Source organism: Durio zibethinus, chromosome 28 (assembly GCF_047325235.1).
Source record: "Durio zibethinus cultivar Kanyao isolate XHJ-2024 chromosome 28, ASM4732523v1, whole genome shotgun sequence".
NCBI classification, from domain to species: Eukaryota; Viridiplantae; Streptophyta; class Magnoliopsida; order Malvales; family Malvaceae; genus Durio; species Durio zibethinus.
The window spans coordinates 2235855-2258975 of NC_143189.1; the positions used below are offsets into that span (position 1 = coordinate 2235855).

At 34.5% G+C, this 23121-nt stretch overlaps 2 protein-coding genes across 2 annotated transcripts; one reads left to right on the top strand and one right to left on the bottom strand.

The window, feature by feature from the left end:
* Nucleotides 1-231: 231 nt before the first annotated feature.
* LOC111280310 (putative ubiquitin-conjugating enzyme E2 24) lies at nt 232-7193 on the bottom strand. Its single transcript, XM_089757529.1, has 10 exons — nt 6819-7193; nt 6116-6162; nt 5289-5970; nt 3443-4886; nt 3071-3208; nt 2004-2438; nt 1841-1904; nt 1575-1714; nt 956-1267; nt 232-622 (listed from the first exon to the last, which is right to left on the bottom strand). Exons 4-10 carry the CDS (start codon nt 4874-4876, stop codon nt 374-376), a joined length of 2772 nt encoding a protein of 923 aa, XP_089613655.1. The 5' UTR covers nt 4877-4886; nt 5289-5970; nt 6116-6162; nt 6819-7193; the 3' UTR covers nt 232-373.
* Nucleotides 7194-14271: 7078 nt separating this feature from the next.
* LOC111280830 (vesicle-fusing ATPase-like) lies at nt 14272-22676 on the top strand. The gene is made up of 21 exons (XM_022868337.2): nt 14272-14552; nt 14866-14961; nt 15046-15127; nt 15227-15277; nt 15651-15821; nt 16009-16163; nt 16250-16358; nt 16939-17038; nt 17123-17178; nt 17662-17727; nt 17863-17945; nt 18406-18539; nt 18926-19136; nt 19615-19746; nt 19824-19884; nt 19965-20024; nt 20263-20321; nt 20415-20502; nt 20831-20953; nt 21385-21450; nt 22230-22676. The coding sequence occupies exons 1-21, from the start codon at nt 14368-14370 to the stop codon at nt 22371-22373; spliced, it is 2232 nt and encodes a 743-aa protein (XP_022724072.2). The 5' UTR covers nt 14272-14367; the 3' UTR covers nt 22374-22676.
* The last annotated feature ends 445 nt before the right edge of the window (nt 22677-23121 follow it).

The following is a 23121-nucleotide window of genomic DNA, read 5'->3' on the forward strand; positions in this document are numbered from 1 at the left end:
CTTGATACATAATAGGAACCACGGATTCGGAAACTCCAAAAGAACATTGTCAGACACAGAAAACTTGGAAGACTTATCAAGTACACCAATCCAATCATCACTTTATTTCACAATCTTATTGTCTGCAGACAATACTTTTGTACAGTCATAGCAGAAGCCCTGTCAGGCATGGCTTCCGACCGTAATAGACGAGGAAAACATTGTAATCTTTCCCCAAACCACACCCTGATATGATACAGAGCTTTCATTTATTATTTTTTTTATAGGAATCTTTGTTTGATTTTTGTTTTTAAATTCTGGCTAGGGATATTATACAAAGCTATTCACATGATAGAAATTTTCATAAATTTTTAGTTGCACCTCAGCATCACATTTACTTCTCCAGCTGACGGAATTGGCTGCATTCAATTCCCTGATCTGAAAATGCCTCCACAAGCTTCGGGAAAAGCTTAGCGAGCATGATTTTGAAGCCGGTAGAACTTGCTTTAAAGTTTTCATCATGCTCATTTCCACCGCATTCAAGAGCAAATCCTACAGGCGCACCTTCCATGCATGCAGTGCAAGCCGAGAGAATAGTTTTGGCGCGTCGACTGAAGTGCTCCTTGACAAGTGCCTCAAAATGCTGCACCAGCAGAGCAACAAACATTTGTGTAAACAATTTGAAGGTTTAACCAAAAACTAATTCTGACATAAGTGGCATTTTCATTTTCTTTCAAGGAAAAGGTATACTATGTTTAGTACTGTTTGAAAAAAACAATGATTCTGCGGCATTTCATGTCAGTCACCTTGAGTGGATTCATCGTGATATTAATATATCTAATGAGATTGAAATCATTCAAAAACTTATGGAATCGAAGGAAACAGACTATTTTAGTTTATTTTATTTTTTTAACTCCAGTACTTCAACAAATGCAAATGATGGAGCTGGAAAGACGTTTAAATTATGAAATTTTACCTTAGGTGGCTTGCGGAGTATATAAAGCATAGACTGACAGGTTACTAGGAATGCGTTTTCATTGTAGCTCACTGAGTTTGTCTCCCCATCAGCTCTTCCTAACTGTTTATCAAATCCAGCCTCATTGAAATAAGGTTTCTCATTAAGCACAAGAGCCTGGAGGGACACAAGAACTTGAAGAATTGTGGAGATTTCAGGATTCCAGACCTCGGTGTCTGAACCTGTCCACGTATTTAGAAGGCTTAAGCAAATCTTCCCCGATTCATACAAGTTGGGGTTGAGGCGGAGCCCCCTTGAATGGTAGTGCACCAACTGCAAAATTTTGACAAACATAAACTTCATGAGATTTTCTTTATTTATACAATTTACATTTTCATGATTTACATGAACAGTTGTATTTGTTCAGATATCAGTTTGTGCAGAAACCATGAATTGGAAACCCTTCCTCTTTTCAGAAGGGACAGTTGATGAAAATTCAAATTGGCATAAATACTTCATTGGCATAGGAAGAGATGCGAATCAAAGTAATCGGTATTCGGTTGGCATTATAGAGTAAAGCATTCCAAATGCAGCAACTGCCAATTCTACAATTAGTAGCAACACTGGAAGTAGAACTTACAGGCGGTTCATATGGATATTCTGGAGGAAGAAAAATGTCAAAAAAGAACAGCCCATCATGGTAAGGTGTTCCAGGGGCACCAACAAGGGCTGCTCGTAGTAGATCCATCCTTTCCTCGTAAACACGGACATAGATAGTTTCTGCTCAGGTCAAAGATAGTCTCATAAAATTAAATGTTGAATGAGCGGAATCCAACAGAAAGAGTACCAGTGAATCAAAAGATGTAACACATAAAATCAGTATAAAGAGTTAGATCAAGTGCTAACCAGGAAGGTTTTTCTCAAGAATACTCCATTCTTGCTGAACCTTCTTCAGCCAACTTCTTTTCACCTAGGAGCGGGGACAAGGATAAAAACTCAAAGGATTATCCACACTGTTTAAACAACTCTAATGGTATGTTTTAAGAGTTAATTAAGTCATGTTTCGCACCTGAGACACAGCCAACACCTTGCTTTCACCAAGAAAGTGGTGATCTGAGCAATCACTGACCATATCAAACTGCCTAAATTGATCTGAAGTCTCACCAGATCTTGGCATCATACTACCTTCGTTTTCTTCAATCTCTTCAACTTCCAGCTTTATGTTTGCTGTTTCAAATATCTGCAACTCACTCAGATCATGCTCAGCATAGTGATTACAAGTTTCCAATTCTTCATTCTCAAGGAGAATGCCATATTCTTTTGCATCATGAGAAATACAACCAGATGACTCTTGGCTAAACAGTGAAGTGGAACCAAGGGATCCAAGGATGCTAGAAGCAATGCTTGAGAAAAATCCAATAGCAGCTTGAGGACGGAAGAAGGAAGTACGCATCCATGAGAATTTCTTGCCACTTTCATCAGCACCATCAAAATTCAACAGATCCTGAGAATAGAATTGCAGTCGTTATTTAGTTCGGCGAGGCACATAATACAAGATTTTTCATGTTGTCAAATTCCTTAAAGTTTAAAAATAGTTTCGTTTTAAGACATGATTCCCTGTCTCTTATAAGAGTTTGGATTTACAAGGCCACTACGATGATTCAAGTTCCATGCAAGTTATCGGCAATCAAACCAAGATCTCATGAAAACTGAAGTAATTTAACTTAGTAAAAGTCCTAACAGGTACTGTACATTTCTTTAACTATTCAAGGGCATGAGATGAATTGCACAAATTGCCAAAGGAAAAGTTCTATATATCTTGGAAGACATCCTGCATGGTTCACAAGATTGAAAATTGCAGACTTAAAGCTTATGCCTCATGAGTTTTCTACATTTTCCATGAATATTTTGCAAAGATTTTTTTAACAATTTAATCAGAGAGTTTTTGGTTGATTTCAACAGGTCATTGGAACCCCCCTCCATCTGCCCTACCCCTCAACTTTTTTTGCCAATATTTAAAGTGTCATTTCAACATAAGTTGGGCATCAGCAAACAATCAGATGTGAACATACAGATTGACAGAAAACTTATGAGCAAAAAAACAGAAATGTAAAAGAGGGAGAGAGTTGGATTTACCTCTCCTTTTTGGTTATTAGACTGCATCTCATTCACAATCATCTCTTGATTCAAAACCTCAGTATTTTCTTCATAGAGAACAGAGCTTGTGGCTGAATCTTCATATTTATCAATACCGTAAATTTCAAAAGGTGCAACCTGTGACAAAGTTTAAAGATAAATTCAAAGGATGGCAGATCTGTGACTACTAGTTGATGAGCTAAAGACAGAATATAGTCAACTGAAAACAGTTTCACAAGTTCATGGATTCTGTTGACGGATGTAATTCTAAACTCAAACCGCGGCTATATCCTGAACCTCAAAGTATTACCTTAATTTAAATATGTATGCATACGATTTGAATCATGGAATAAGGATGCATAAGATTCAAACCTTTGTTTGATTACCGGAAGCCCATTTCACCTCCACATCACCATCCTTAAACCCAATGACGATGCCGATGCAGGATAGATAACATGTACTGGGATACTTGTTATGGTTCCAATTACAGTTATTGCCTTTAAAAGCAGCTTCCGTGCCAAAACCAGTTTCTGAGATTATGTGACCTTTATCAGCTTGATCACCAAACTGGTTCTGAGCCACCTTAAACACAATGTCACCAAAACAGTAGGAGTAATCAGGGTGCTCAACAAGTTCATAAGCACTAACAGTTTCCTCCATGTGCTCTCCATAACCATTTACTTGATTCACAGCCATATTTCTCCACTGGACCTTAACTGTTCGTTCTTTTGCATCCATACCATGCACCACACCCCATCTTTGACTATTGCCACCAGTTCCCTTTTCCAGGACAAACTGATTAGGCCAAAATTCATGTGCATTTGCAACACCAACAGGAAGTAAAGTCTGTGAATCTAACCCCCAGCCACAGCTACCGTCCTGCCACACAACATCAACCTTGGTCCTTGTCTTAATGATAACAAAGATTTCTGCCAATCTACCCAGGTTTCCTCTTTTAAATCCTTTTTCTAGTTTCCAGTTACCTTTAATTTTATCATGAGTTGATGCATGAAGAAACTTTTCAGTGATCCCTTTATGGTCGGCAAATGAAAGCATACACCAATCACCAAGCTGCCAATTTGCATGGGAAAAACACAACAACAAAGTCAAGTCTTTTGCCTCCTGCAAACGCGAGGGAGGAGAGGCACTCAAATCATGATCAACGTGAGCAGAGGAAATCCAATCAACGTAGACAAAAGCTGCAGCCACACCAGAAACGGTTCCTTCATTCTGATTTTCCCTCCAGGTACCACATAACCATCTAGTTGATCTAGAAACATTTGAAGGCACAACCAGTACTCTCTGTCCTGGATAATATGGATATTGTGAGTCATCCATTATGTTGGGAGAAACAGGCACAAGATTATTGTGATCCACGGCAGTGACCTCACACGTTGACCCGTCATCAAAGACAATAGAGACACAGTCAACTACTTTATCCACCCTTCCAATCCAAGTTGCATTAACCACATAATCTCCAACTGAAATGGAGCGGATCTTCAAAAGTTGTTTTGAATTTATATCTTTTATGATTTTCCCATGAACATTCTCAAGATCCACAAACATATTAATATTGGTTACTCTACCCATCTGCCCACATGGGTCTGTTACAGAGCGCACAATGTCCCCATGAATGAATCCCCTCTCAAATGAGAGGAAGTCATCAATTTTTTCAATACTTTCCTCCAGACTTGATAGAATGTTACAAGCCTGGCCAGCGTACAGAAAGTCATTTTCTTCCTGTTCCTCACTACTGCCACTTTCACTAAAACTTTCCCAATCAGAATCAGTAAGGAGCACATCCATTTTTCAGTGCCTATGAGAAGATATATGTCAAATTTAGTTCAACACGAATAACATATGAAGGACTTACATTTTAGCAGGAAGAAAAAGATGCAGTTAAGCACTTTCAGGCAAGATTCTGACCTCAGCAGCAAAAATTATGTTTTATGATGCCACTTTTTCTTTCAAACCTTTGCTATCTTTAAGAGAAGGATCTTTACTAGATAGTAATTATCATAAAAGATAGTGTATGCATGTGCTAATGAATGGGGGCTATAGTGTAAAACAAATATGGCAGTATGAAACCAATCATCAAATGTTTCACCTAATTATAGCAACTGAACTTTTAGTTGTTAATCTATATTTTTATTTCCTTCTTTTTTTTTGGTACAAATGCTACAACAAAATAGTAAAAAGGAGGGATAGAAAGACATACCAGAAACTTTACTCCTGCTTGTGTACTTGAACAAACTGAATCATCCAAGATATGCCAATAAGCTCTTAAGTCTCAATATATATAGTAATAAGGATGGTAAGTTAATAGTCAATCCCAAAAGAGGACACAGCCAAGGATATGACTATATTTTTCTGTTACGAATTGTGAAATATGTATCTTCCAGTTGATTCAACTATTCGAAACAGATAGTGAGTTAAATATCCTGAAGAGGATATTTTGACTCTAATGCCAAAGGAGATTTGCCCTAAAAGGACGGAGGAGTCAACAAAGGACTCCAAATGCCAAAGGAGATTTGCCCAAATGGGACCAAAGTTTACACTGGAGGAAACTTCCAAAGGAGATTTCCCACAGAAGAAACAAGGGGGTAAACTTGCCAGATGTTTTATTTGAAGGTCAGAGTGAAGTTCCTAGTAAGGAGATCCCAAAAGAGCTGCAAATGATGATAATAAGCACTCCTTCCCTAGGAAATTCACCCGACCAAAGAAAATTTTAGTAATTTCTGCCAAAGGAGATTTGCCCAACAGAGATGCAACTTCACAAATAAATATGTATCTAAAATCTGAAAGAAGTGTTTCTTTCAGTAACAAAATCTATGATGCCAAAGGAAATCTGTCCCAGAGTAAAGCTGAAGTTTCTGTCTTTTCCCTCCAACACAGCAGATCTGTCTCGTGAAGAGTTCAATTAATTTGGAAATAGATCAGCTACATTCAACCAAGCCTACAGAAACTTGTTATATGCTGTCTATGGAATGCTGCGTATCAAATAATGTCTACAAGAAATTTATCTAAACGATGGCTTTTCCTCACCGGAACTCACAAGTGCTTCTCTAAGCCATTTAACATTTCCACGAAACCTTCACAACAACAACAACAACAAACAGAAATATCTCTTAAGATCCTTTAACATAGAGGAATTATAAAAACAGCAAAATGCAGTTCCAATAGTCACATCTTTTGTTTCCAAGAAAAAACAAAGGTGCTTATCTTAAAATAAGATACACATATAGATTAATAACAACATAGATTTAAGAACATTAGAGACAAGCAAATTTTATCATCCATAAAAAGAATAGCATCTATGCCTACATATAATATTTCCATCAGTAAGATGGACTAACTCAATAATTAACAGAAATAGATTTCAGATGGTATTTACCATGCTATATCCTTCAATTAGATTTTTCAATAAAGACTCCGTTTCTTTTCGAAGTTTGCACCTTCAACAAGTTTTCTTTGCATCAAAACATGAACTTTCTTTTATTTTTGCATACAGGCCATATAAACATGAACAAGTACAACCTTGAATTCCATAAATAAAATTCTAATTATATCAAAATTTAACAAATACTAACAAAAAATGAAAAAGTTCAAATCATAAAGCCTTGTAAACCATGAGAAAAAGAAAATTATATGAGATTTTTCATGTTTCTAGAAAAAGATAAAAATCAAAGAAACAAAAGAGTGAAAGAGTTAACATTACAGAGGAAAGAAAACAAAGAAAAAAGGTTACCATTTGCCGCTTCTAAATACGAGTAGAGCCATAAGTTCTGATGGAAGAAAAACCACCAATCAGAAACTGTACGTTAACTGATCAAACCAACTCAACTGAGAGAACGCCTTATGATTCCATTCACAAAAACTCTTCTCTTTTTCCCTTCCGTTTCACTCCCGACTTCCTTTTCTCGCTGCTTCTTTGTCTTTACAAACAGAAAAGACTGGGAAGAGAAGAAGATAGAAAAGACAAGATGAGGAAATTTAGAGAGGTTGGGTTCCTCTCTGAATCCAGACAACTAAAACGCCATTAACGAAGCTTGAAAACATTGCACAGTAGCAAAGAAGAACAACTCCTTCCTCTCTCTGTCTCTCTCGCACGTACGTTTTGGGTGTTTGTTGGAAAGAGTTATGAACGTTAAATGAGGGAGTTTGCTAGAGTGATGATAGTGCTTTGTTTCACATCAAGAAGAAATATTGGATTTTTATATGTTTATGGACTGCATACAGAAAGAATATTTATCTAAAGTACACTGTACTTCCACAATCCAAACTTAGTTATTACCCAAATGAACATTCCTGCCCTTTTATTTTTCTCTTATCACAATCAAACCCACCTTAATTTAGGCTAAATTGACAAACAGCCCCATAAACTTTATCACTTTATTTAATCTTTAATTTGAACTCAAATCAATTCTATAAGGATTTATTTGAGAATAATAAAAATATGAGGATTTATATAAAAAAAGTGAAAAAATTTAGGGGCTTTTGAGTATTTTATCCTTTGTTAACTTAGTATAAATCATTGATTTCTCTCCACCAATAATGGGATTTAGGGTTTTGATTATTGGTATGCACGTGTTAGCTTTGATCAGGAAAGCAGACACCTGTTTAATAATGTTTTTATTACAATACAATAAGAATATGCTTGGTATATAATGTCACTAAACAAGATTCTGTAGTACAAAAAAAAAAAAAATCAGAACCGTTATTGCAAAAATACACACTTCTGAATTATAATTATGCTTTAATGTCTGCTTTTGGTAATGAAAGATCATGTCAGAATTTCTTAGTAAGTGTTTGTTGCGACCAGATTTCTCTTTTTTATTTTTGGCAAAACCAGATTTCATGTTCAAGTAGTAAAAGAAGGTTACGGTTTACTAGGATGTTATTCTAGTAAAAAAAGCTCATTGACATTGAGATTCTTCTTTTCTTTTATGCATATGTATGTGCTGCGTCCAGTTACTCAGCCGTCAACTTGATCAAAGCTTGATTAACACAATTTTATCATTGGATCGTCTAGATAAACCACGTGAAATCCCTACATCATTTGTTTTTAAGGAAATGGTTCGATTTTTATCAAAGGAAAGATTCGTTTAACATTTCACTAACGTCTTAGGAAAATTATTTTATAATTAATCACTTGATTTTTAATTTATTTGAAATCATTAAATGTAATTCATACAAAATATAACTAGTAGTCACCTACATAGATCTTTTTCAATTTTCATGTATATATCCCATTAATTATCAATTATCCAATCATATCATCCTCTATTATCTCATACATAAGATACCAAGAAGTTCAGGTAAGAGAGAAATTCTCATACTTCATACCTTAGCTATCCTCCTTTCAAAGCTTTTCACATACACTTCACCTTCTTCCTCCTTTTTTTTTTCATTACCTTTATTATAGATATATTATTGACTTGAGCGTCGTAGTACATCTCAGATCAACAACTCCCACACCTTTTCACTGTATTCTTTGGCTGCAGATTTAAATAAAAAGATTATATGACAAAATCTAGCTGAAAACAAGGCCCGTTTCTAGAAATGTTCTTCAGATATAAATCTATGTAATTTAATCTTTTCTTTTTAGCTGGTATATATATGATTCATCCAAACTGACCCATAGCCAATGGCAGAAGCCAAGTCAATGGGTTTGCATGCATAGCCAACTCTAAACCAGAATGAAAGGGCAAATAATAGCTTTGTTCTTTTTGTAGGTACAAACTTTTTAAAGAGAATTGATAATTTAAAGCACTAACTATATTGTCTAGTCGGAAAGGCAAGAACAATACTAAAAGTATTATGCTGAAAATGACTAGTTCCTAACCATCTTTCCCACTTCAAATTATCATAGTTTTCCATTACTATATCTTATATGAATTCTTTTTCTTTTTTTTGGTGGACAACAAATTGTCAGTTCTTGCTGTTGCACTTTGTACGCTGCCCTGAAATGCAATTAAGAATTCCTTCTAGCCCTCTAATAATCATAAGGGACCATCACGTACAGGGATTTGGATTGGTACAAGTGTCAGCAAAAGAAACAAAATCTTTGAAAAACTTCTTCAAGTGTCAGGTTAATTAGCAAGCTACGTTACTGAATTGTGCATTATTTTCGCCATGTTCAAGCCCAACCATGATCTGAAGCTCATCAAAGAAGCTAAAAATTCAACTGATATACACTAAAAGCTCTTAGAAGCTACTGACAAGAGCAATGTTGGTGGATTTAATCAGAGCTTGTAATGCAATTTGGCATACAAGCTTTTGAAATTCAAAGTTGAAGGAGCATATGTTTTCTTAAACAATATCAGAACTTATAGCTACCTCTGATCCAGCAAAGCCAATTGTGGACACTGGCCAGCAGCACATGCGGAATCTTCAGATTTCAAGTAAGTGGTTAATTGGTTTTTATTATATAAAAGACTATTTGATCTTCAAATTTAGTTCTTGAAGCAGCTTAGCTGATGATTTTGGACTTGGAATGATGTCTTTATCACCCCAATATTGTCAACTTGGAAGAATCACTCTCTGTTGGCTCACAACTAGGATTGGCAAGTTCTACGCTAACAGAACATGAATACCCTTTTATCAATAATATTCAAGTAAAAGTGCTTTTTGAAATTATGTTCATCATGCCTCCAAAATCTTTCTTTTCGTGGGGTCACATTGATTGCTTCAACATTCTTTAGTCAACTTTACTACTACTTCTAGCGGATGGCTTGAATTCCTGCAGCCGACTATATACTCGTTCTTCCTCCACTTTGAACGAGGCAAATTTAAAAGATGGCAAAGCTTGAAGTGGTTATTCACCGTCAAAAGGTTATTTTCATAGAAACTTTGATGTTTGCTGGCATAAAAGAGTATGCAAGTACATTTTTTATTCTTTATATTCAGGTTTTATCAAATTTGATGTCTCTGTCATCTTTTCATAGCTGAAGAGAGGTTTCATGCAATACAAGGCATGTTTACCGTGAAGATTTCTCAAGATATGTAAGGATCAAGGATGTCGGGTGGGGATCCTTGTCTGAAATGCTTAGACACCAACTGATGGAATCAAGCATTTGTTAAACCATAAATATAGAACATTGGGATCAAATTTTCCAGAAAATTGAATCTAAGACCTTGACAGGTTATTGTAGCATATAAGCTAGCTAGATCTTAACTCTTAAGTTGCATCAGCACTTAGAGGTCCCTCCAATTACCAAAGCCTTGCAGAGAATATTGTCCCTCCAAGCATGCCATTACATATTGCACTTATAAAAGGGTCAGAAGCAAAGGTGAAAAGATATCAAATCCTCTTCTCTACTTTTACTACCATGTTTGTGCATTTATGACTATGTATTAGTTTTTATAAATTGCATATTGAAAAGGAGGAAATCCTTCTTTTTTAGGGGGGAAGAATGACAGAAGAAAGAGAAGAAATCCACTTTTGCGTAATGCCAAGAAAAAGCTGATTGGCCAAGGTTGGCCAATATTAAAGAAAAATTAGCAAATCAACCACATTTATATTGCACCATAGACCACTGATTTGATTATAGTGCTGCGGAACTGACAGCAAAACTCAGAAACATGGTGGATTTCTCAACTCACATTATTATTCAAACAATACTGCTCTTTCCAGGGAAAGAACGTATATATGTCCACAATCAAGTTTTTTTAATAAGCCGACCAATAGTTGCATTTACATTTCATTGGAGTAAAGAAAAATCAAAAGGATCCATAAAAAGGTTGACCTCTCTTTCTGGTTCAAAAATGTTCCACAACAGAGTAACATGCAAGCTATTCTCTCTTTAGAAATTAAAAACAGATTATAGCTGTGCAACATTGGTGCCATTATAGTTGGAAAAGACAATTTCATTGGAGCATCAGTGCAAAATATATACACGTATCTTCAATAAGGGAAAAAAAAATCTATGCTGTCAGAAAAGAGGAAAATATCAGTAAGATGTTGCAATATGCTTCCATGGTTTGGTTTATATGAACCAAGTAAAATGAAAAAATTAGCCAAAAAAAACTGGTAATAGTTATAACTACTAATGAATGGAATGGAAATGAAGATTGACATGGGTCAGGGACTGCTCATAATAGTTATAACTATGAATGAATGAAATGGAAATGAAGATTGACATGGGTCAGGGACAGCTCGTGAATGTGATGAAGATTAACATGGGTCAGGGACTGCTAATGAATGTGATGAAGTGGAGTAACTATTGTGACAATAATTTCCATTAACATAATCATATTTAAAACGAAAGTGGGAGCACACCAAAGTGCTTTTAGACAATGCCAAGTCCTTTTTATATATTATTTTTGTAGAATATTAGGTGGCAATTGGCAAAGAAAGTGTTTCCACTTAGAGGCACTTTGTTTCACGGAAGGGGATATTTACTCAAAAAATAAATAAATAAACAAATCCCCATGGCCACGTGCCACCTGCATCCACTAATAAAGAATGCATAGAAAGTAGATTAGACTTTCAATTGAAGCATAACAGGGAGAAAATGTAATCCATAAATGTAGAAGTGTTGGGGCCATTGCAATTAGGCCTGTTAAAAAGTTCCAGCTGTTCATAGGCATTATCATCTCTATCTCTTCAATTCTGTTGGTTTACTTGGGATTTTCAACCATTGATTGTTCTTTGCTTTCATGAAGGAATTGCAAGAGAGAGAGAGCAAATATAATAGTTCATGCATAACATAAACTTGGGTAGTAGATTCCAAGCCTAGACGTACCCCTGGAATGCACAGCAAGCCTCAACCAAGAGGATTTTGAGGATCATGGAGTCTTAACCAATCAATCAGGTGGAGAACACAAGTGTTCAACCCAAAAAGGGATAAATTTGCACAAGCAAAAAAAGGGAACGGACTATAATTTTAGAATTGCCGAAAGTGAAGAGTTTCGTGTTCCTAATAAAAAACTGGAGTCAACCACAAAAAGAGATATACATGCACTCGTATTGGCCTGTTCCATTAATTTGCTCCACTCCTTCAAAATCAATGGAGGCAACTATGGATGGTGGAGACAGGAGGCTCTGTCATTGTCCCATCCATATGTTTCAAACAGTTCCAAAATAGCCTAGCATGTTCTGAAATTCAAGTTCCAGTGAAGCATCATTAACACTTTACACCCCAAAAACATTATTTGAAAAACTAGCAATCAAGTTAACCATGTATGAACTCCTAAAACCTAAATGATTTTCATTTAAGGATCTTACATAGGTAACCTACATGGTTAAGGCATGACATGAACAGATCAATGCCAAGTCTTTGTTTGATTCAGATTTATTTATTTATTTATTTTTTTGTTATGGTGCAACAGCGGCATGGACCAGGTGCCATATGTGATACGCCACTTTTCTTTAATCTTTTTTTTTTGTTTGTCCAATTAGTATATAAAACGCTGGGTACGGTGCTATTAAACGGAAGCCCAATATCTTTCTGTTTGGTTAACTTTGTTGACAGTATTAGGCCCAGCAGCACTCGGCCTGATAGCATGGGCTTTTGCTAGTCGAAGGTTGAAATGACTGGTTGCCGCAGCCCCATCCGTCCCCACTGAGCATTTCTTTTCAACATAAGGATGGGAAGCGGGGAAGCGGGGAAGCGGCTCTCGCCGGTGACTAGTGAGAAAAAAATAAAAATAAAAATTAATTCGAAATTATAATATTTGATTTGATTTGAATTTATTTTTTATTTAGTTTATATTAAAATTAAATATTAAATTTGGATCAAAATTTAAATTAAGATGTGAAAAAAAAAAATCAAATTAAAGAGGATTATATATTTTTTAATTGTTTATAAAATAAAATTAATTATTTTATATATAAAATTTTTAAATATATTAAAAATCTTATTAAAATAATATATAAAATAAAATTTAATAATCAATAAATCAAATCAAATTAGTAAATTTCAATTCGGATATGATTGATTTTAAAAATATCAATTACAATTTAAATATAATTTTAAAATTTTATAACATCATATATTATTTTAAAAAAATCAAATCAAATTTGTTCCGATCCAAACTATTTCTTATAAAACAAACTTAGGTAGGTCTTGTATACATAACAGATTACATAAAAAACTCAACACATCTATTGCAAAATAAAATCATGATTTATCGTATTATTACATAGGGTGAATGCCATATTTAGCTATGTAATTCTAATTTATTAACATGATATTTTTACTTTTAAAGTGGTAGTGTTTGGACCCACGTAACTTTATTCATATTAAAAATAAGAAAGAATGTCAAAATTTATACTTTTTTCTGTTAACTTTAAATTTAAAAGAAAATTACACGTGTAAGGTTATTATTTATACATTAAATTAGAGTTTTTTAATCTTACAAAAAAAAAATCATAAATATATCCTATGAAAAGATATATTCATAAATTCATAGTAGTGGGAAACTATTACACTTAATAATTAGTAATAACCCAAATACAATACATTATAGATTAATGATACGTGATAAGGCTATGTTTGGATGGAACTATACCTCTACTACAATGTAGTTAAGTTTCAACCATTATCAATTTAAATTTAAATACTAATTTTAATTAAGTCCATTAAGTATACTTTTTTCATTAATTTTTTTCAATCATAATTACAATAAATTTTTAATCACAATTATAATAATTTTTATTACTATTTTTAATTTTATCAAAATTAATCTCGCAATCCATTCAAATATATCTTAAATTAATAACAAATGATGACTTTTTTAGCCTAATTTGATAAATGATGATTGAGATACAAAATGCAAAGGTAAAAAATTTAAACTTTTCGATTAATTAATTACACACATGTTAATTTTGAGAATATATGAATTCAAGAATAAAAAATATTGACTTTACATATTTTATAAATAAAAAATTTATTCAAAAGTGTAAGTACCTAAATATATATATTTTTGGAAAGGCTAAATAAATATATTTGATCTATTAAAATTCATAAGTATAGAAAAAAATTATCCGTTAGCAAAGCATATTATGCCTTTTATGTTAAAAAAAAGAAAGGAAATTAGAATTAGCCCTAAAACGATGTCGTAAAAGTATTTGATTTTCCTTTTGCAAATATATCGGGCTCGGGTGGGTCATCCCAACAAATTGTTTCGACCCACTTGTCCAGCATCTCTCCCGCGCGAGACCCAATTTTAGTGTTACAACATCTTTTCTTTTGGGCATCTTTTCAATTCCTTCGATTCGAAGTAAACTATTTTTTTTTCTCTCTTCTTCATCTCCCTTCCATTAACCGATCTCATACAAAAAGCGGGCAAATATGGCGGGCAGGTTCGGATCGCAATCGTCTAGGGTCACCGCCATGATTGTCACCAGCACACCATCCACAGATCTCGCCTTGACTAATCTTGCTTACTGCTCGGCCTCCGATCTTCACAACTTCGCCGTCCCTGGCTCCAAACTCTTCCTCGTTGACGTCAGCGATGCCTTTGTTCTTTCCGTCTCATATCCTTTTTTATTTTTGTTCGTTTTATTCGCAGTTTCAATCACAGTTTACAAGACATTTTATTGTCGCATAGGAAATTATGAAATGTAAATTCATTAAATTTGTCTATGTTTCTTGCGACTGATAATTTAGGAGATGTAAATTTGTCAATTGTTTCAATTGATTTGAATGAGGTTTTTTTTTTAATTGAATTTGTTTAATTTTTTTTGACTAAAACAAATTGAATATTTCATATTTGGGAAATCTTATTATTCAAAATTCGAAATCTGTCCTTTGAAGTTGGTTGTTTTGGTGGCCTTAACTTATAAATACTCCTCATGAAAGCATACGCAATGGATATATTGCCCTAAACGTTATCCATCGTCGGATTGCAAAAGTTTCTAATGGTGATACTGTATCAGTGAGCAGGTTAATAAACCGTTCCTTTCAAATTTTTGATGTCCAAACTGTTATTAGTTACTAACTTCTTTTTTTTTTTCCTTCAATATGCAGGTTTATTCCTCCTGAAAGTTTTAACCTGGCATTGCTTAGGGTCGAGTTGGAATTTGTGAAGAAGGGTACTAAACATGAACAGGTGAATTTCAATGCATTATGATCTGTGTGTTATCTTGGATGATATTACATTGCTTATATGGATGGAAGTCAGATTGAATTCTGTGTATTGTTTTTGTAGGTTGATGCGGTTCTTCTGGCTAACCAGCTTAGAAAGAGGTTTGTGAATCAGGTAGGTTTAGTTGCTGTTTGCTTTAATTTTATGGTTGCATGCTGGCTATGTTTTTGGCTTGGATTGGTTGATCGTGAAATTTAGATTTCTTTCCTGCAATTCTCTGTTTGAGAACAAAGGGATTGTCATAGAAGTTTTGTTTCAAATGCACGCATCAATGTTGTGTTTCTCTTATATCAATTCACACTTAGAAAATAATTACTTGATGACATTAGCCCTCATATTTTCCTCATATCTCATTTGTAAATGCTTGTTTGTTACTTCCTCTCTCTCTTCACATGCACACATGTACAGGAAATTTGTTCCTATTCATTGATGAAAGGTTGGTTGATTTTTGTTGAAGTTGTGGAATACTGGTGTCATTTTTTTGCAGGTTATGACAACTGGGCAAAAGGTTACATTTGAGTATCATGGTAATAACTATATTTTCACAATCAATCAAGCTCAGCTAGAGGGGCAAGAAACTTCTAATGGTCCTGAAAGGGGGATGATTTCCAGTGATACCTACTTTATCTTTGAAGCACAAAATTCAAGCGGAATAAAGGTTATATATTAATATGCTATTAGTTGCTTTTTGTTTTTAATCTTTTTTTTTAACCAATTTTTGACCAATGGGCATCATTGTCTTTCGGAGAGATTAGATTGGTATTACATTTACTTATCAAGACTATAAGTAATCAACTTGATTCAGCTAGCTTTAATGGCTCACTGACTTATGTTTTGCAATGCAGATCGTCAATCAACGTGAAGCTGCCAGTAGTAATATCTTTAGGCACAAAGAGTTTAATCTACAATCACTGGGTATTGGTGGCTTAAGTGCAGAGTTTGCTGATATATTTCGACGAGCTTTTGCCTCTCGTGTTTTTCCTCCTCATGTGACTAACAAGTAACATAACTTATTCTTCAAATGATACTATTTATGTGTCAGATACCTTTTTATTTATTCTGATAGGAAAGCTTTTGAGCTTTCAGGTTGGGGATTAAGCATGTAAAGGGCATGCTACTTTATGGACCTCCTGGTACTGGCAAAACTCTCATGGCTCGTCAAATTGGAAAGATGTTGAATGGAAAGGAACCAAAGGTTTGGAGTTTGGTCACCATTTTAGTTAACGTGATTTATATCTGTTTAAGCCTAGAATTCCTTGATCATTTAATTCTGATTATTCATGTTTCAGATGGAAGAAAATTTATGTTTTTGTCTATGTTTCATCTCAATGTATACGGCCTTGAATTGCACGTAATAGTTTGCCTGTAGATAATTCGAGATGTTAATTCTTTTGCTTTGTAGTAGATATCCCATGGTTGTCCTAGTGTCAACAGCATTGTGGATGTGCTGTTGGAATCTGTTCGTTACACAATATTGATTAATACATTCAGTAGGCAAGTCAATTTTGTGTTTTCTACTTGTATTTTTTTTTCTATTATATTAGTTACTGTCTTCTTCATGCTTCTGTTGCTGTCTTTGTATCAGAGTGTATAACTTCCTTTGAACAAAGTCTGCTGTTAGTGTCTTGTCCTGTTTTGAGACTGCTTACTTGCATAAATGTTTCAGAGATTCTGCATTTGACTTCATTCACTATTATGTTTGCCTATATGGTGTATATTACTTATTACTGTAATTGACATAATGCAATATTTTACTTTTGGGTAAATCTGTTTAGATTGTTAATGGCCCTGAAGTCCTGAGCAAATTTGTTGGTGAAACTGAGAAGAATGTTAGGGACCTGTTCGCAGATGCTGAGAATGATCAAAGGACTCGTGGTAAGAGATATTTGCTCACTAGTTTTAGTTTTTGGGTTACACTTTTAATTTTATAGTGACACATAATGTCCTTTGACTTTTCAGGTGACGACAGTGATTTGCATGTTATAATTTTTGATGAAATTGATGCTATTTGTAAGGTACAAGACTGCTTTATGTACATGTACTCATCCCTTAGAACAGTAGTAGTACTTTCACCCTGTTTTATATGATGTTTCTAATTTCCTTTGCATTGTAACTTTCAGCGTGCAATGTTATTTAAAATAGTGAAACAATGGATGATAAAATTGTTGCAAAGAGTTGGATATTATTTAAGTCCTAGAATCACTCTCTGATGTTGATCAAGTATGTTTGCTTCTTTTTATGTATGTTGTGTTTGAGATACCTCTAAAATAAGGGGGATTTTCATAAAAAAGTTATTTCAAGTTAGACACCAGCTATTTCTTAATATGTGAAGGAATATGTGATGTGGCTTAGTTACATATATCTACCCTTGGGCTGTGTGCAGAATCTATAAAAGATTGAATGCTAATGAGTATGTAGTCAATTGATCTGAGGCTGTTTATTTGCAATATTGAATTTTCTTAACGATAGAATATGTGGTTTTATTTTGTTTTTTCCAGTCAAGAGGCTCAACTAGAGATGGTACTGGAGTTCATGACAGCATTGTGAACCAGCTGCTTACCAAGGTCAGTAACTAGTTCTTGACAGTTTCTGAGTCTTAAAAATTGCCACTGTTTTGTCTCATAACATTTTTCTTGTTCTTGTGGTTAGCATGTCTTAATGATATATGATTATTTTAACCAAGGGATAATACTTTTCAGATAGATGGCGTGGAGTCTCTAAATAATGTTTTGCTTATTGGAATGACCAACAGAAAGGATTTGCTTGATGAAGCCCTTCTGAGGTTGCTCCCTCCCTCCTCCATTCTTGCATCTCTCTCTCTCGCTCTCTCTGACGTGCATATACACACACACACACACAAAGTAAATCTATCTATCTGTCTACCTCTTTTTCACATTATATCATCCTTTATGGTAAGAAGCTTGATTAACAACCAATGACTAGAGACAAAATATTGATGCATTTTATGTTTGTGAAATGTGGACATTAAAATTTCCAAAGCCTAATAGAGTTACAGCATAATGTTGGTAATTATGGAGAATTTGATGGCCTATGAATAAGATTTATACTTATTATCTGGAATAAACATGCTGCAAGCTGTCAGCATTGTGAGCTATGTAATTTTTATGTCTGTAATTTTGTGTGCTTTGTGGACTTTCTAGTTTGTTGATGATTGATGTAGTTAGATTACTCTATGAAATGTTTTGATCTTAATTAAATCTTTGAATACTTTTCTTCTGTAGGCCAGGACGTTTGGAGGTTCAAGTTGAGATAAGTCTTCCAGATGAAAACGGTCGTTTGCAAATTCTTCAAATCCACACAAACAAGATGAAAGAGAATTCTTTTCTTGCTCCTGACGTTAACCTTCAAGAGCTTGGTATGTTTATTAGTGATATATGGTTATGGGATTTATATTCTTCACTGCTTTGGAAGAATTAACTTTTAAAAGGTTAAAAGTTTGCTTCATTTATTCCGCTCTCCTTCTGTTCCAAAAATTTTACAGGCTGACCAATCTTGATGATTGATATTTAAAGTTGTCTTTTACTTTTACTTAGTTTTGTTCTCAATAGATTGTGTAGTATTCTACAGGGTCCTCTGGATGATCAAACTTGGGAGTAAAATCTTTATTATTATCTTCTTAATATACCTGGCAATGCAATTTCTTTTTCTAAAGCATATGCACATGGTGTTGACCATGATTTGAGCTGTATCCAGCATTTGAGAAGGCCTTACTAGTTTTTAGTTACTTCTTTTTGTATTCAGCTGCTCGTACAAAGAATTACAGTGGAGCAGAGCTTGAAGGTGTTGTGAAAAGTGCAGTGTCTTTTGCTTTGAATAGACAAGTAAGTATGGATGATCTTACCAAGCCAGTGGATGAAGAGAACATTAAAGTTACAATGGATGATTTTCTCAATGCGCTCCTAGAAATCATTCCTGCATTTGGAGCCTCAACTGATGACCTTGAGCGATGCAGGTGATTTTTTCTGTTCAAATTAGTACAAATTTTGGTTCCTTGATTACAAGATGTTGGTTTCCATTCTGCTAGAATTCTCATCATTTGTATGTTCTAATATTAGGTTTAGAAGGTAAGAGTCTTGGCAATGGTGCTTTGACCCTTCAACTTTTAGTTTCTTATAATTTTAAACTGCTTTGCATAAACAAAAAGTGAGCTGTGAGCATCACATGTAGTCTTCTTGGTTCTGCCTTCTGCCGTTTGTTGTTCTAATTACTTGGTTGCTTTGGTTAGGTTTATAGATAATTGTTCTTGGGTTGGCTTTGGAAAATGTGAATATTTATCTTGAACCTTGAGTTGGCTTTTTGGGGGATTAAAGTCCATTTATTTAAAATATTTTCTCATTTTTACAAATTTTTTTATTTCTAGCAGAACATGACTCATATCCTTCGTTTTTGAGTACCTTTGCCTGAATTATTTCACATAACATATTTTTTAGACTTAATGGCATGGTGGATTGTGGTGGTCGGCATAAGCATATTTATCAGAGAGCCATGCTACTGGTAGAGCAGGTCAAAGTAAGCAAAGGAAGTCCTCTTGTTACTTGTCTTCTAGAAGGGTCAAGTGGAAGGTAGGCATCATGATTTTTCTTTTTTGTTTTACATCTTTTAGTTTTAACTTCAACTGAATCTAAGTTCACTTGTGCAGTGGCAAAACAGCATTGGCAGCTACCATTGGCATTGACAGTGATTTCCCATATGTCAAGATAGTAAGCTGCTGCCCCTATTGCATGTATGAATATATTGCTTTTATTTTTGGTTTAAGATTCCTGTTCTTGTTATTTTTTAGGTCTCGGCCGAATCGATGATTGGCCTTCATGAGAGTACAAAATGTGCACAGATTGTCAAGGTTTGTGGCGCCAAGATCTTGAAATGTGGAAGTGATATGAATACTTGTATTCGAATAAATTATTGGTCTAAACTGGAACTTTGCTTTTGTTAAGCTATTTTACACTCACATATGCAAGATATTCTGATTTACATTTGGAAATTGACGACTAAGGAATATTTGTGCATCAGACATCAAGCTAGGATAATCTACATTAGAAAAAGTTAAGAACACTATTGAATTTATTATATTTTGGCAGGTATTTGAGGATGCTTACAAGTCTCCCTTGAGCATCATTATCCTTGATGACATAGAAAGGTAGGGGGAATCAGAAAGACAAAAACCTATGCTACTCATCTCGATATGAAATGTGCAATGTGGACAGAATTAATTGGTTAATTATTGTTGCAGGCTACTGGAGTATGTTGCTATTGGGCCCCGTTTTTCAAATTTAATTTCTCAGACATTGTTGGTCCTTCTCAAACGTCTTCCTCCTAAGGTTTCTCTTTGGTCCCTTATGTATTTTATTGTGATCAAGTACTCCAAATGGGACCTGGGAAATATCTAAAGTTTTTTTTACCTTTTATTTTAATTAAAAAAGAGAATTGAACCAGATGAATAATATCTGCTATCTCACTCACTCTTGATTGAGAAATCCCATTCTGCTTACTAGTTAAATCATACGCATAGTAGAAAATACAATTTGATTCATATATTAAGCAAATCAGATGCCAAACAAGTAAATTGAGAATCTTGTTAACTTTAACTAATAGTTTTTAATCTGAATTAAGTTTATTGTTATTTAAATGTGCAAATGTTTTTTTCAGGGGAAAAAACTTCTGGTTATAGGGACAACTAGTGAGGTGGGCTTCTTAGATTCAGTTGGCATTTGTGATGCTTTCTCTATCACCTACCATCTTCCTACTTTGAAGGCAGATGATGCAAAGAAGGTAATAATGTTTTCAATTTTGTTTCTTTCCAGTAATCATTTAGGGATATGATATTTTTCTTTTGCTTTCTTTGGCTTGTTGGTGCCCATTTGCCCAGTTAATGCTAATATACCACAACAGCAGAAAAATGTTAGAGAATGATATTAATATGCACTTAATAACTTTTAAAGCTGTCTTCTTTAATAAAAGCAGCTGAGACAACTTGGGGAAGTTAATTGAACTAAACTAGTGGAAATTTCTTTACCATCAGATAGTTTTACTGATCACCTTACTTCTTCAACTACATTGCTAAGTATTTTGTCTGGTATCTGGACAGACATTCTGATTGAATGTTTCACTGTCATGTTTGTCCTAAACTCTAAAGCAAAACAATTTAGTATTGCTTTTAGTTACTGAGTTAAATCTATTTAATCTGCTTTTTCTACCCCCAGGTGTTGGAACAGCTGAATGTATTTGCTGAAGAAGATGTCAGTGCAGCTGCAGAGGCCCTGAATGATGTGAGTTTAAACATAGTTATTTTCCTGTCACATTTGAGGACATTTTCTACATTGCAATATTTTTTCTTGAATGTTTTGTCACTGGTTTTACCTTTGTTAAACAAGCATAATTTAAATGCCAGATGATTAATTGGATGGAAATGTTGCTGCATCCAAAAATTTGACATTATTCAGTTGAAGTCACCTAGTGGATGTTAATTTTGTGTCTTTCGTTAGGTGAATTCTTAGGTATCTTGTTTAAACAACCTACCTCGATTTAATTCATTCATAGGCACATCTTTACATTTGTTCTTCTCTTCATGTGTGCAACTATACATGTGAATGTGCTTTTGTGCACGTTCAAAGTGATTGTGGAGTGGAAGGACTAAAGAATTGAGGTAGGGCGGAGATTTTTGTTCATGGGTAAGTGCATGCTTAAAGTTAGCGAGGAAAACAGATTGAGAGTATGATCTATCAAGTGTCATGTTATGTTTTTCTAGAACTTTGTGCTTTAGATATGTGATTCTCCATGATGAATTTCCAGTGGGGATGAATTTTGTATACCGTCGGCCGTATTTGGAACATTCAATCCATGCTAGGTGTCCTTTCTACTTCTGCAGTTAAATCTTGGTCTAGGTGATCTTTTGAGCGTATAAAGTGAACAGATGAAACTCAACTTCTGTTCCATGTGCAACTGCAGTTGCGCATGCTCACAAGCATGTGGCTATGGTACTTGAGAAAGCAAGAAAGTTATTATTGATGCCAGCTCTTACCTGTTTTCTTTTTTTTTTTTCTTATAGATGCCTATCAAGAAGCTTTATATGTTGATTGAGATGGCCGCTCAGGGAGAGCAAGGTGGAGCAGCAGAAGCAATCTTCTCTGGCAGAGAGAAGATTAAGATTTCTCACTTTTATGATTGTCTCCAGGATGTTGTCCGTTACTAGTTTGGTCCTGCAATCTGGTGTTAGATTTGTCATATTGTTGTGTATTGAATTTTCACTTTCCCACTCGGCTTCTCCCTCCCTCTTCTTTCGTTTCCTTTTTCGCGTTACGATTTTTAGACATTGGATGAAAGTTATGGGCTATTTTTTTTTTTTTTTTTTTTTTGGAGAGTGTTCTCGACTTTGTGGCAATTCCATTTCTGCCCTTGGTAATTTGTTATTCAATTATGTAAATCGCACTAGAAAAGTTCTACTTAGTAATTTTGTTTTTCAATTTTAAGCATATAAATGAGACCTTAATTGTCATATTGTTTGAGTCGTATAAGCACAGACATCTAAAACTTATACAACTTAAAATTGGTTTCTTTTCATTCGAAGAGCATTATTATGAGCAAGCCCGATAAATGCGCTGAGAATCGAAAAGCATGAATTTATTTATTCTATAAAATAATACTTGTTAGAAATTGAAATCTTTTCTCTCCTTTTTGGATAAGCTAAGAGAAAGGTGGCCTCATGTACAAGGCTGCACAAACCATAGGCACCTGAGGTAGATGAGTTCTAACACATATTATCAAATCGGTGGCATCTGAGTTATACAACGGCAACGTACACACCACCCGAAGGTTATGGCAGCAATTTTCACGATCCAGTTTCGTTTTGATGATAATGAATTTCAGAATTTTCAATCGAGCTAATGATCAAGTTTGACAAAAACCATTGTTTGATCACCACGTCTCATTGGACTCTTAAG